Source organism: Aspergillus aculeatinus, assembly GCF_003184765.1.
Source record: "Aspergillus aculeatinus CBS 121060 unplaced genomic scaffold BO66scaffold_9, whole genome shotgun sequence".
NCBI lineage: Eukaryota > Fungi > Ascomycota > Eurotiomycetes > Eurotiales > Aspergillaceae > Aspergillus > Aspergillus aculeatinus.
In genome coordinates this window covers 452,322-466,360 of record NW_020291478.1, presented here as the reverse complement: position 1 = coordinate 466,360, position 14,039 = coordinate 452,322, and the positions used below count along the sequence as shown (strand labels likewise).

The following is a 14,039-nucleotide window of genomic DNA, read 5'->3' as shown; positions in this document are numbered from 1 at the left end:
CCGGGAGGGCCGCAGAGCCAAAAGAGCTGCCAAACTCAAGTTTCCGTTGTTCCCCCCTTCCTCTTCCCCACTTCGCGCGATCGACCATCTCCCTCCCTCTCCATTAGTTTGCGGTCCGCCATGCACCGACCAGACTCTAGTCACTTACAGGTGGCTCCTCATAAATTGATTTGTGGGAGTCACTGGCCTGATGGGTCAAACGAGATTGGAGGTGGAGATGGTCAAAATCCTCCAACCATGGCCTTTTTCCCTCCAACTGTTGCTGCTGCCTTCCCGCAACTCACCCACAATTCGTGGTATCCTGCGCGTTTACATGAAGACGACTTCCTGATGCAGCACAAACCAGCCTCGCTACGACATTCCATTTCAGCAGCTTGAGACATGTTTCTCTCATGGTCTATAGCTGCCACTCCTCCGCCCGAGCCACCTCAGCCTCCCAAGCCCAAGGTGCGGTCTCGTACGGGCTGCAACACCTGTCGGCGTAGACGGGTAAAATGCGATGGTATGTATACCGTTCCTCGAGCAGGAAGGCAGAAAGTGATGGCTCACATACAAGCGTTCCTTCCTGCTTCTAGAAACTCATCCCACTTGCATGCGATGCAGGCGGTCCGGATATGCATGCAGCTATGAGGTCCGCTTGCAGTGGGAGGACGAAATGCGTGCAGTAGGCAAGTGTCATGGACGAACAGGCGTTCAATCGACGATGAAATCACCTGTGCGCAAACGATTGGCTGACACGGCCATGGAGCCGTGGACACGGACCAAACGCAAAGATCAGGATGTTACCTGTCAGGCTGATGGCGAAGAGAAAGCTGTGTCGATCGGCTCTCCACCCGCCTGCCACAGTCCACAACAAAACATGGTAGCCAGCGACCAGGCTCCGGAATCCGTCTACCAGCGCCGCTACTATCAATGGGATCGACGCAAATCAGTGTCAATAGCCAGGGCACTGCCTGTTCTCCCATGGAGTATTGGCATACCGGACGTTGATCATTTGTGTCTATCGTTCTATGAATCTGTCATGTGTCCCGTCGCTGTCACTGTTGACGATGAGGATAACAATCCGCTCCGCAGTACGGTGATGCGTATGGCTTTCAGGTCGGAGTTGACGTACTATGCAGTCCTCATGGCTAGTTCTCAGTATATGCGCTCGTTTGACTCACGATACACAATCTTGGAGATGCAAGTGCGGCAACGGGTACTTGGAGGGTTGCGACAAGCATTGGCACGAGAGTCTTGGGACACTGAGGATGTCCTCGTGCCAACAATCTTTCTTTGCTCCTCGGCAGTGAGTGATGAAATCCTTTTGTAATGTCCTTCTGGTATCGACCTTCGCCCTGATTATGATTACTAGATTTCTGCGAGCTGCGACTCGTCCTGGGTGCGTCATTTTACCTGCTTCCAGCTCCTTGTCAAGCGGGCAGCTCAAGGGAGCTTTTGCAAGTCCTTCCTGCACCGATTCTTTGTCAGTTACTTCTCTGCACATCTGGTACTCGCCAAGTCTATGTTTCCCATTGAGGGTTTGCTGCCTGTCGTTGAACCACCACTTTATCTTGACACTAAGAGCACACCGGCTCTTACCCTGGATCTGCGCGAGACTTCCTGGACCTCGACAGCCGCCTTGTTGGGCGTGATGGATTCGAACACTCTTCATCAAATAGACATATGGAATGGCCTCAGTAATCACCTTCTACTCTTGATAAATGACACATTGACTATCAGAGAGGATGTTCTTGCTTTCAATCGCCGTCATACTTCGGATCCACCGACCATGATTGTTGCAGCTCAAGCGTCAATTGAAACCAAGATACTAGGCTTGAGAGCCAGCATTGGCAATGTCACGCAAACGCTTCCAGATTCATCGTCATCGTTGACCTACCGCCATGCCACCGAACGCGCTAACTCATACCGCTTGCTAGAGCATACAGGCGAGGCTTATCGTCTTGCCGCTTTTCTGCTCCTCTCTGAAGCATCCAAATCTTCATTCTTAGGGTTCACGCCAACTAACATCAAAGAGTTTGATTCCGTGCAAATACAGGACCACGTCCACACAATTCTTACTCTGGTGGATAAGATTGTATCAAAGCTAGACTTCTTACCCATCTCCTGGCCTCTATGGCCCCTCTTTATCGCGGCTTGTTGTAGCGACCCAGACTCGGAGGCACAGGCCAAGGCTCTAGCGTTGTTTCGGACTGCTCGAGAAAAAGCGCCATACGAAAACACAATGAGAGCACAGACCTTAGTTGAGCTGCTATGGAAACGCCGTACGCTAAATGAAGATGGAGTCACACAGATACGCGTTGGTCGCTTCGAATGGGAGGAGGTTATGGAGTTTCTAGGGTGGCAAACAAGTTTTGCTTGACTTGTTTGGCTTGAGATACAACAATGATTCAATGACGACTACTTGAAGCGTTGACTTGCATCAGTCTTCTGCATATTATTTATGTTCTTGAGTCTAACAACGCAGAATTCAAGAGACTGTCATTACACTCAAAGATTAGACTCGTTGAAGTCCGTCTCTCCGGCCATCATTCTACTTTTTTTCAGTTAGAGGCAATATCGGTAGCTCTGATTCTGCCAATCAGAGACATCTCCGTCACCACCCATGTCGAAGGACGCATCAGTCGCATCGTCCGACTTGCTTGACTCGGGCTCGATGGTTCGTCCCTGCTTGCGATCGCGTCGCTTGTTTTCCCAGACCATATAGCAGCGGAAGCCAATGACATCAAGTACAGCAAGGCAGAAGCACGCAAGGATTGCTGAGAATGCAGTCTAGTGCGGAAGTTAGCTGATTTGTCCCTCTTCGAAGCATTAAGAATCCACTTACGTTATAGCGAGGGGCCTCAGTGCTCTTGAAAAGTTGCGGGCCAGCAATGTTGCCAACACAATAGGCAATGAAAATAAGAGCAGTCACAGTGCCCTTCTTGGTAAAGCCCGCTGTGTTGCTGGAGAGCAAACTTAGACTCAGTGGCCAGCCGGCTCCGAAGACAGTCACGAGCCAGACTCCCACCAGTCTACCCCATTTCCGATGCGTGGGTAATTGCCGCATGAGAAGGATACCTACCAGACTGATCAAGAGAGTGAAGATCATCCAGTAGCAGCGCAGGCCAGGGAAACGGTTGCACGTCACGGCGATGGCGAAGAGCATGACAAGAGCGACAGCAGACAAGGGGATCTCGTATAGTAGTGTGTGAAAAGTGTCAAAACCGAATGACTCGATGACAATACTGGCGAACTACTTAGACTCAGCAGGTTGCTTTTTGCCGGGCTCTTCTGGGGTAGTCTCGGAGCGGGTCTACTGGGAAACTTACATTGGTGATGCCGCCATTCGGCAATGAGACAAAGAAGTTGTACAACACTAGGAACCAAGTATTTGGATCGCCCAGCGCCTCAATGAACTGGTCTTTCTTCCACCTCCGACTCTGATAACTCTTCTGAGATGCTTGTGCACGATGGTAGGCTGGGCCTCGCTGATCAGGCTTGAGGAACTTGGCGTTGAGGGGCGAATCGGGCAGAGTGAAGAACAGGAAAACCGACCACGCGATTGAAATCAGGCCGAATATGATGAATAGCCACTATTTCGAGGACAAGGAAATGTCAGTCAGTAGGTTCAACAAGGTTCAGGCTTCGTGGCAATGCCTGGTGTCTTAGCCTTGCCGTGAGCTGCATTCCACATACCTGCCAGGCGCCCAAATGATCATCAATATGACCAATGGCGTACGCAAGCACACCTCCAAAGATGGCGGCTATACCGTTCCCCGAGAACCAGATGCAACTCCTCATCGCATGCTCAGACGGGGTATACCACATGCCAATCAGCATGGTAAATCCCGGGCTGATTGCACTTTCGAACACCCCGAGAAGGACTCTCAGTGAGGTCAAACCAGCGAAATTCGAAGCTGCTGCATGACAGGTCAGGATAACAGCCCACAGGATCCTTCACCATATGTCAGCTCGACTCATTGAATGCAAGGCTGCTTCATTGAGGGGTAGAAAGAGGGCTAACATCATAACAGAAAGGTATTTTCCGATGGGGAACTTGATGAAACCCAATGACACGGGATACGAGGCAACGAGGTAGCCGAAGTAAAATGCGCTTGATGCCCATGCATATTGTGCAGTGGTTATATGCTAGCTCCGCCACGAAACGTTAAATCAAAATGAGTTATGGTTGAGGATGGTCAAACAATCATACCGTTCCACTCAGAAGGCCTAGGATTGAGGTATAGGATAGAGTTGTTTTGTCGAGGTACTGCAGCAAGTACGAGAAGAACATCAGGGGAAGCAAACTATGACAACGAGTGTCAGATTAGGTCTTCTGAGAATATCCCGAGATCGGTATCGAGTCTCGGCCTCAAGACAGCGACGTACCAGAGGTCAATTCGACGCAGGATGGCTTTCTGTTCCCCATCCGAAATATGCTGAACATCGTCGACAGATTCATGAGGGCCCTTGGAGAACGACTTCTCGTCCGCCGTCATAGGCGGCGTGGTATCCTCCGAAGGAGCCATACTTTGTGTCTTGTTCCTCTGCTGGTGATGTGACAGAACCCTTTGGTTCTTTCAATGTTTCGAAATTCGAACTGAAGATGGCAGAACATTCGAGAGGCGGGCAGGTAGAAGTACCTCATCCGATCACAGCATGCTTTCGCTCATTCGAATGTACTTCGCGCGCAATTAATTAACGGGCGGAGGCTTGTTTCGCCCTATGCGGGCCTGGTGTCTGCTAGTCTACCGGTGGCTGTATTATTTCACCAGTATTACCGTCACGTCTGGTATGTCTCACTATTCTCAATGGGGTCGAAAACCGCTCGCTTCGACCTACTTCATTGACCCGTGCATAGCAAATGTGGATCACATTAGAGATTGGGGATACCATCTATCTGAACCGTGCAATGCTCGCATTGTGGTTGTACGACGAACAGTCGTATGAGCATCAAAGCTCTCGTTTTGACGAGGCTCTAGCCCTCAGCGACTTCTGCTCCGAGCCATGCCACCCAAGAATTAGAGAAACATGTTCTAAGTACTTTTTCCGCACACTCACATGTCTAGGTGCATGCTTTGGCCAGTATGGCATGGTCTGCGATGGCTTGCTGTCACTGTCCAGGCCAGGCTAATATGTGACCGGCCCGCAAGGGCATTTATACTTACCTTAGTCACAGGAAATGCGGAGCAATGTCCTGGAGCTATCGGAGCATTTGTGGAGCATGCAGCCTAGCGAAAGTGCTATAATATAAGCAGACTCAGAGGCTCGGATTTGAAGACATCCCTAATCATGACTCCGTGGATTCACCCCTGACTCCTCCTTTCCACCCCTGCATCTAATCTCACGACAACCTTGATGCAATAATGTATCGATCACTCACAGACGACAGCCTCTACCGCATCGATGCCGATCTCCTCATTCCGGGGCAGGGAGAGCCCCTTCTCCACGGTGCCGTGGTCTGGAAGTCCAAGTCTATTCTCTACGTGGGACGTCAAACCGACGTACCTCAAGAATACCAAGACGCAACGGCGTCGCACGTTCCCGTGGTGATGCCGGGGCTGTGGGATTGCCATATCCACTACATGGGCGCTACGTCGGCGACGATGGACGCGGTCGTCAAAACCACACCCGCTTTAGCCGGGGCCCGAAGCGTCCCCGACCTCCACGCAACTATCATGGCAGGGTTCACCTCCGTCCGTGAAGTAGGTGGCTACGCGTGCGAACTCGCGCTTGCCGTGAACGAGGGCCGCATCCTCGGACCCACCATCTACGGCGCTCACAGCGCCATCAGCATGACCGCCGGCCACGGCGACGTGCACGGCATGCCCCTTCATCAACTCCAGGACATGTGCGCCCACGGGCTCCCCCTGACCATTGCCGACGGGGTGCCAGAGTGTCTGCAAGCCGTGCGCAAGCAGCTCCGTCACGGCGCGCGCGTGATCAAGGTCTGTGCCAGCGGAGGGGTCGTCAGCGCCATCGACGACCCCCAGCACCAGGAGTTCTCCTTCGAGGAGATGAAAGCTATCGTTGACGAGGCTGCGCGCGCCAAACGCGTCGTCGCCGCCCACTGCCACGGCAAGGCTGGGATCATGAACGCGCTGCGCGCCGGGTGTCGCACCATTGAGCACGGCAGCTTCCTCGACGAGGAGGCCGTCGAGCTGATGCGCGAGAAAGGCGCCATCCTAGTCGCCACCCGCAGCGTGATTGAGACGGGCCTATCGATGCGCCAGCTCTTCACGCCGGGATCATATCAGAAGCTGCTCGAGGTAGCTGATGCACACAAGCAGGCGTATCGGTTGGCGGTTGCGCGCGGGGTCACCATCGCCCTGGGCACGGATCAGTTCATCAGCTCGGATAATCCGGCTGTTGCGTATGGGCGCAACGGCAAGGAGCTGGAATACGCGGTGGAGGCGGGAATGACGCCCTTGGCTGCGATTGAGGCCGCCACGGCGAATGGGCCGTTGACGCTGGGGGACCAGGCGCCCAAGAGTGGGCGGCTGCTCGCTGGGTATGATGCCGATATCATTGCGTTAGCGGCCAATCCGCTCGAGGATATCACGATAATAGGGAATTCGAAGAACGTGACGCATGTTTGGCGTCAGGGAAAATTGGTCAAGTCTTAGAATTCATCTCGGTAGTGATATTGTCAGTCAAATTTCATGAGCAGCCCAACGAAGTAGTACAGTAGAAAGCTGAAAAAGGAGGGAAGGGGGATGAGCTTGATTTATGCTCCTTTAGTGATTACAAGATGGTAGTGATTGATCACAATGACGCCAGGTGCATTCATGGTTTGGTTCAGCCACGTCTTGTGTCTTGCCTTCAGCCCGCTTATCTCGCTAGACTGCATCATGATTTCGCTTCACTCCTCTCCGTAGATGGGAGCGGATTGGAGCAGGCAGGACCAAGCAGTGAGACTGGAATCATTATCCGCTTTTCTGTGTCGTTCTTTTGATCTGTCCTTAGTTCCATGTGGAAGTAGTCTCAATCGTTCACCAAGTCAGGGCCTTCTACGAATGGCATATGTGCCCTACCGCTGCACTAATCAGCTGTTCAGACAGAGATTAATCATTATCCTAGCCCGTGAACCAAAGCTCTTACTATCATCACCACAAGGACAGTGGTGTGAGGTGAGGCTAGTTGTGGGTGCCATATTTCGACAAACAAACTCACATCCACGCACTCCTTCCGGGTGTCTTAGGTAGCTTTTGGTGTGAAAAATATAGAGTACTTCTGCATGGAACCATAGAATGCTTCTATTGAGCAAGAGCCTAGCATAGACCAATTGCAATCCACATCGTCGGGTCTAGTAGCTCAAGTCAGATCGTACATTCTGGAGCAGACATGTTCCGCAAGATGTGTTGTTCTTCGCAAGTGGTAATGGTTGGCGTGTTTACTATCCATCCAGAAGGGATAAATGTCGATAGCGGTGAGGGATGGCAATATGCATGTGGCCGTACTGACAAGGAGTCGCAATTGCAACGAGGTAACCGCGAGATCCTCCCAAGTCTTCGACGGGGCCATTATTCTTCAGGCCCCTTAGCTGCTCATGATGGCCCCGAGGGATGAAGGGAAAAGATCAAATTCAGAGTACCTATCAAACGGAAACGACACCGCCCCGCGCCGCTCATCCTTCGAACCCAAGCAGCCGTTCCCGCCTCTCCCCGCGGACGATTTCGCGACCAACACTGTCGTCGAGGTACAAACCAACACATATACCAAGAATGATGACAACCAGGATCTGCCGTCGCCCTTGCATGCAGACGTAGAAGCCGAGGACGATGCAGACTTCCAGTCGCAATACTCTCTGGACGACCAATCATTCTCCGATGCATCCACGGACTCGGAGCCATCGCCGGAGGATGGCATCTCCATGCATCATCCATTCCGGCAGTCGTCCGGCTCACTGCACGGTCCGAACGCGTTTGCACCTCCATTCTACAATCGCCCTCCAACACCACTACCACCGTCTCCCTCGTTGACCTCTCTCCTTCGCCCTCCGTTCTCCACCACCACTTCGCGACCGACCACCCCCGACAGCTCGGATGTGGAAACGCCCAACGACACGGAGGCTGCTGTCGCGAAGTCCGCGCGGCGGGCAACAACAGTCCCACGGGCTAGCCCCAAGGTTCCAACGTATGAATACTACGGCTTCGTTCTGTATCTTGCGTCCTCGTTGGCCTTCTGTGAGTGCAACCCCGGGCTGAAACCCAGCGCAACGAGCAAGTCTAATCACCTTTTCTTCCCTAGTGATCTACATCCTTTGGTCCTACCTCCCCTCCCCCTTCCTTCACCAACTCGGTATATACTACTATCCCAACCGATGGTGGTCACTGGCCTTCCCTTCCTGGCTAGTCATGTCTATCATCTACATCTATGTCGCGCTAGCCTCCTACAACACCGGCTATCTCACGCTGCCGATGAACAGCGTGGAGAATATTGTGGACGAGGTGGCCAATGTCGCGGTCATTGACGGCAAGGGTCGACGACGACCCGGGGGCGGAGCCAAGATGAGGCCCGGTGCGACATCGTATCAGATCATGGGCCCGCAGAACCGCAAGATCAACTGGAAGGAGATCTGGAGCGAAGGTACAGATGCTGTGCTGGATGTTCCTGTGGGCGGTGTCTGTGAGGTTCTGTACGGGCAGGAAAGGGATGATGATGAGTTATGTGAGGATTTTGTTGAGTATTCATAAATTGAGCTGCGGCAGCAATTCGCGTCGAGAGAATGATTGAGTGGCAGGAATGTGCCAGCTCGGACCTCAGCCTGTCGCGGATGCGCTTCTCCTGACTCTTATCGTAGTTATTTCCTTCCTTATCATCACGTGAAAGGAATCACAGCCCGCTCTCCCTTTTTGTGCGTCCTTCCTGTTATAGTGGTGAAATGCGCAGGATTGACGAACCTTCCATGTGTTTCCTGACTGTTTTCTAGGGATTCTTTGTGGCTATTGTAGAGGTAGGTATTGAGGTCTATATGCAGCGAGACTTGCCCCCTGTTGAGTGGACGGAAAAGAGTGCCATAGGTTTTGTTTTTTGTTTTTTGTTTTTTTGTTTTTTTTTTTGGATCTATCACAGAGCTTAATGGTAGCTTAGCCCAGTACGTAGTACTTTTGAAGTGGACTTTGACTTTAGGTAGTAGGCAGGGTGCAAAGCAGTCCAGTCGCCAACACCACCACCCTTATCGCACTACTCCACCCCAATAGACACACTTTTGAGTCAATTGCGATAGCTGGTCTATTGACCGCAATGAATTCAAAGAGGTTGGGAAAAGTCAATGCCCCGTGGCCAGCCCACCACTTTTCTTTCACCAGCCAGCGCTAAAAGCGGTTAAGGCCGCGTGGGCGCCTAGGGAGCCAACGACAGCTCGGCGGCGGCGGTGGCTTTCCCCGACCTCAACTCGCAAGCAGCAACTGGAGAGAAACGCGCACCGGTGACCACTCAGTGACCAGTGACCAGCGACCAGTGAACCAGTGACCACCGTCCCAGCAGTCCCTCCACCACTACCACCACCACCGCCCCCCAAATCTCTCGGCTCAAGCTTGCATCGCTGACCCTTCTCCTTTCCTTGTCCGCTGGAAGTTCCCTCCTGCGACCGTTGATTCTTCTCACAGCGAGATTTCGCATTGTTTGTTTTCCTATCCATCGGTGCTGACCCGGTCTGGAACGTGGTGTCCTGCCGTTGTCGCCCCGTCATTGACCCTGTTGAACTTACCACCACCTATCTCCCAAACAGAAGTGCGACCTCCCCCCCGAGAGTTCCACTGATCAGTATCGCTCCCCCCTCCTCAGCTCGGACCATTTTCCCTCCGCTTGCGATCGCCGGAGCTCATATTCCGGCTCGCCTCGCCGCTTGATCGTCCGCTTCCCCCATTCCCATTGTTGATCTCGCATGGCTTGGCAGTCTCCCTCGGCCATGGCTGGGGGTGGAGGCTTCGTCGGGCCCGGAGGTGATGGGTCCCCCAATGGCGGGCAACCCCAGGGCACAGAATACACTTTACAAGGTGAGTCGAGGCTCCGAGGTTTGGGCGCGGAATCCAGGGGAGGGACACGAAAGCTAATTCTTCCCTTGTCCGTTTTGTCGTGGTGGTGTAGGTGTGATGCGCTTTCTGCAGACCGAATGGCACCGGCACGAACGAGACCGCAACGCCTGGGAGATTGAGCGCGCGGAGATGAAGTCCCGCATTGGCAAGCTAGAGGGCGATGTCCGCACGAGTAAACGCTTACATGAGTCGCTGGGGAAGCACGTCCGCTTGCTGGAGGCCGCCCTGAAGAAGGAGCGCGAGAAGGTCAAGAAGCTCAGTAACAATGAGAAGGTCGATGACACTCGAGATCCGAAGGAGATCGCCCGGGAGAGTATCAATGCGTTAAAAGGTTTCTTTTCTCTCTTTCTCCTGCTGTATTATAACTTGTCTGCTCGCCCTTCACGATTTACTGACTATCTAATCCGTCTTAGCTCAACATCCTCGGCCGCAAGGCGATGTGACCGATGCGGAGCATAATCCTGAAAACCACCACGAGTTCCGCCAAGAGAACGAGCGGGATAAGTCGCGGATATATCTGTCCAAGTGCTCGCAGGAAGTTGCGTACCATGTCATTCCTTCATCCCACCCGCCCCCCGATCTCAGTGATCAAGACCTTCCGAACCATATCTACGGCAATCAGCAGCAAATGTCACAACAGACCTTGGAGGAGGTCTACCTGCAGCAACAGCGGCAGAAACAACACCAGCAGCAGCAGCAGGCGAACAACATGATGGCTCGGGAAGTGGCCCTGCAGAATCACCAGCCCATCATCACGCATTTCCCGGACAACGCCGCCCTTTCTCGTGCTCCTAGCCAGTTCGGCTATCCTCCTGGCTCGAGGGAGGCAATGGAGAGAAGACCCATGGAACCGCAACAGACCCCGATTACTGCCCTGGAAAACCGGAAGCAAGGGTTCGAATCTGCCCCAATGGAAGAGCGTGCTGGCACGGGGGAGCAGGTATATAATGGATACGGTTCGCAAGTAACAACCAAGGAGGGGACCCGGCAACAGCAACCTGTAGACGATGCAGATGGTTGGAATTTTGATGAACCTACGGATGCAGCTCCCCCTGCTGAGCAAATACCTCCTCACCGCCCCGATGTCGATGCTTTCCCAAATGCCAATTTTGTGGGCGCCAAGTCTCCGGCGCGGGGTGGTTCAGTCTCCCATCGCCGAAAGAGCTCCGGTGCCAGAAGGAAGAGTGAAGGTGCTGCAGATCTTGCGGCGTCGAAACCAGATACTTCCTTCAAGGTTCGTTTCGCTCTCCGAGGTCACTTGGATGTTGTCCGTTCCGTAATCTTCACGGGTGGCGGCAGCCCTTCAGAGCCTGAGATCTGTACGTGCGGCGATGATGGGACAATCAAGCGCTGGATTATTCCGGCAACCTATGGTACGTTTGGCGCCCACGGCGCCAACTCGAGCAACGATCTGGACATCACGAGCTACTTCACCCACCGCGGACATGTAGGAGCTGTGACTGCGCTAGCGGCTTGCTCGCCTTCACAGAACTTCTCCAACGGTGGTCGCGCGCTTGGCGATGGGTGGGTGTTCTCCGGTGGACAGGACTCCAGCGTGCGTGTCTGGGAACGTGGAAGGGTTGATCCCAAGGCCACACTTGAAGGTCACACGGATGCAGTATGGGGCCTGTGTGTTCTTCCTGGAACAGCGGGATCTGTCTTTGGCGATTCCTGCAGCCATTACGGCGGGCCTGATCGGATCCTGCTTGCGTCGGGTGGTGCCGATGGGCGGATTATCATCTGGGCAGTCAGCGCACCACCTCAGCTTTCGTCACCTCAAGCAGGATCCCGACGAGCGGGAGGCAGCCGGCGAGCTAACTCTATCTCGTCCGGTTCCAACTTCCCATCGTCGCCACAGCCGAGCACGGCAACCACCACGCCGTTCCACTACACAATGGTCCGTCAGATCGTGCGCTCGGATTCCCCTTCGCCTACGTGTATCAGTCCATTGTCGCTTGCAGGTATCAACTTTGTTGTCTCCTACACCGACGCATCGATCCTAGTTTACGATACGAGGACGGGTGAGGAAATTGCAGGGATGGCCAGTCTAGAAACGTACGACGGCACGCCCTCGACCGGGGTCAATGCGGTTGTTGCCACAACAGTCGGATTTGATGGCTCGGCCGGCCTTGATCCCAGCCGGACAATGGCGGAAGAGGAGGTTGTTCATGGCGCGACTGGGTCAAGCGGTGCCGAGGGGGTGATTATCAGCGGATACGAGGACCGTTATATTCGTTTCTTCGATGCTAACAGCGGTATGTCATGTTCTGACGATGACTTTTTCGCGGATACTAATTTGCACTCGTCCAGGCCAATGCACATACACTATGCTCGCTCACCCGTCAGCGATTGCCTCGCTCTCCCTGTCTCCAGATGGACGAGAGCTTGTGTCGGCAGGCCACGACGCTAGTCTGCGGTTTTGGAACCTCGAGAAGCGGAGCTGCACTCAAGAAATCACGAGTCACCGGCTGATGCGTGGTGAAGGAGTGTGTTCTGCCGTGTGGAGCCGCGACGGCCGCTGGGTAGTCAGTGGAGGAGGCGATGGCGTCGTCAAGGTCTTCTCAAGATAACGAGGGGGGTTAATTTAAAGCTTCCGCGATGTATGAATCCGTTTCTTTTTGTTTCCAGCTGATACTTTCTTATGGCATGTTCCTTGGACGCATGAAATGGATGAGCGATTGGCCAGTTTCTTGAGCATTTGCAACGGTCTTCAATACCTGGCATATGTTCCTTTCTACTTTGTGATTATAGTTCTTATTTTCCTCTTCATACCTTTTTTTATTCGATCGGCTGCATCGCTCGCCACCTTTTCCTTTCGGGGACATTGTGCTTCCCCATTTTGATACATTTTCCAACCAGATAACATCATGGGACTGGAATCAAGACGGCTGCAGCTTTGCGTTGCGATTGTTCAAGCATTCTCCCCTGGGTTGTGGCAAGGACCCCGGATTTCTGTTACACCAAGCTTACTGATACCTCTGCCATGCATCTTGTGTATGCATCTTACATCGCCATCGTCTTCGTGAACATCTACCGTGCTTCCTTGGATGTTGTGCGGTTTTTTGATCCTCTAGTATGCCCGGGGTTGTGCTTCTGGGCTGTATAATGATTGCCGTGTTTGCTATCCTCTTGCGTTAGAACCTTCCTGAATGGACCTGTACATTTTCTGCCCCTACATGGCTGGACATAATACTTGAGTAGTAGACGTGCACCGCCCGCTGCACTAGCTGAAGCACCAATTGAGGCACATGGTACACAAGAAAGAAGATTTGATATTCACATCCCCAACATTAGATATAAACAAGGGTGTCATTTACCCTTTAGGTATCGTACCCCGCCCACCAAGCCATCAACCCGAACAAAGGACCAAGGACAAAGGGCAAAGAACATCACTTGCTCCCCTCCCACGCCTCGCGAAACAGCCCCCTCAACCTTCTCGCCTCCTCCGCATCCTTCACCCTCTGCTCCAAGAACCCCTGCAAATCCTCCCAAAACGCCTCCGTCTTGACCACCTCCTCCCCACTCGGCCCAACCGCCGGCTTGCTAACCGGCTCCGCTGCCGTATCACCCTCGTGTTCTCCTTGTCCTTCACCCTCGGCAACAACCCTCCCACCCCCGAGCACCATAACCGCAACCTCCACCTCCTTCCCGCCGACCAACAACGCCGGCTCCTCGCTCAACATCTCCGCCAGCGTCTTGTTCCCCGTGACGGGCTTCTTGCGGTAGAGGATCTTGATCTTCTCGAGCGCGGGCTTCGCGTTCGCAGTGTCGACGATCCGCGCCCGCGCCGCGTCCTTCAGGTCGGTGGCGGTCGTCGTGGCGAGGGGCACGTTGGGCAGGCGGAGTTCCAGCGCCGGGTTGCGGGCGGATTTCAGGACCACGGTGATGGATTTCGAGGAGCCCGGGACGGCCGCGGCGGGGGCTTTCTTCTTGGGCATTGTTGTCGGGCGCGGGGGTTGGAGGCGGGGGAGGAGGTGCTGTTTCTTCTGTTAGGGCTTGGGTTTGGATGGGGGGCGG

General features: G+C 53.7%; 6 protein-coding genes across 6 annotated transcripts in view; 4 read left to right on the top strand and 2 right to left on the bottom strand.

The window, feature by feature from the left end:
• Positions 1-485: 485 nt before the first annotated feature.
• Positions 486-2,544, top strand: BO66DRAFT_251750 (fungal specific transcription factor domain-containing protein). Its single transcript, XM_025642968.1, has 2 exons — positions 486-1,288; positions 1,355-2,544. Exons 1-2 carry the CDS (start codon positions 593-595, stop codon positions 2,360-2,362), a joined length of 1,704 nt encoding a protein of 567 aa, XP_025506814.1. The 5' UTR covers positions 486-592; the 3' UTR covers positions 2,363-2,544.
• Positions 2,545-2,547: 3 nt separating this feature from the next.
• Positions 2,548-4,481, bottom strand: BO66DRAFT_316275 (MFS general substrate transporter; the record flags this gene model as incomplete). Its single annotated transcript, XM_025643500.1, has 7 exons — positions 2,548-2,772; positions 2,828-3,235; positions 3,312-3,575; positions 3,679-3,937; positions 4,007-4,131; positions 4,196-4,289; positions 4,372-4,481. The coding sequence occupies 7 exons, from the start codon at positions 4,479-4,481 to the stop codon at positions 2,548-2,550; spliced, it is 1,485 nt and encodes a 494-aa protein (XP_025506813.1).
• A 654-nt stretch (positions 4,482-5,135) lies between these two features.
• On the top strand, positions 5,136-6,615 carry BO66DRAFT_389550 (metal-dependent hydrolase family protein). The gene has a single exon (XM_025646815.1). It carries the CDS (start codon positions 5,349-5,351, stop codon positions 6,606-6,608), a length of 1,260 nt encoding a protein of 419 aa, XP_025506812.1. The 5' UTR covers positions 5,136-5,348; the 3' UTR covers positions 6,609-6,615.
• Positions 6,616-7,500: 885 nt separating this feature from the next.
• Positions 7,501-8,780, top strand: BO66DRAFT_368378 (uncharacterized protein). The gene is made up of 2 exons (XM_025645336.1): positions 7,501-8,168; positions 8,233-8,780. Exons 1-2 carry the CDS (start codon positions 7,532-7,534, stop codon positions 8,676-8,678), a joined length of 1,083 nt encoding a protein of 360 aa, XP_025506811.1. The 5' UTR covers positions 7,501-7,531; the 3' UTR covers positions 8,679-8,780.
• Positions 8,781-9,774: 994 nt separating this feature from the next.
• Positions 9,775-12,627, top strand: BO66DRAFT_251690 (cell differentiation and development protein Fsr1). Its single transcript, XM_025642967.1, has 4 exons — positions 9,775-9,983; positions 10,075-10,353; positions 10,436-12,277; positions 12,333-12,627. The coding sequence occupies exons 1-4, from the start codon at positions 9,872-9,874 to the stop codon at positions 12,590-12,592; spliced, it is 2,493 nt and encodes an 830-aa protein (XP_025506810.1). The 5' UTR covers positions 9,775-9,871; the 3' UTR covers positions 12,593-12,627.
• Positions 12,628-13,411: 784 nt separating this feature from the next.
• BO66DRAFT_409213 (uncharacterized protein) overlaps positions 13,412-14,039 on the bottom strand; it is a gene marked incomplete at both ends in the record, with an annotated part of 983 nt that continues 355 nt past the window's right edge. Inside the window, one exon of the mRNA XM_025649163.1 lies at positions 13,412-13,951. Within this exon, the coding sequence (XP_025506809.1) occupies positions 13,412-13,951 (540 nt within the window). The remainder of the gene's footprint in view (positions 13,952-14,039) is intronic.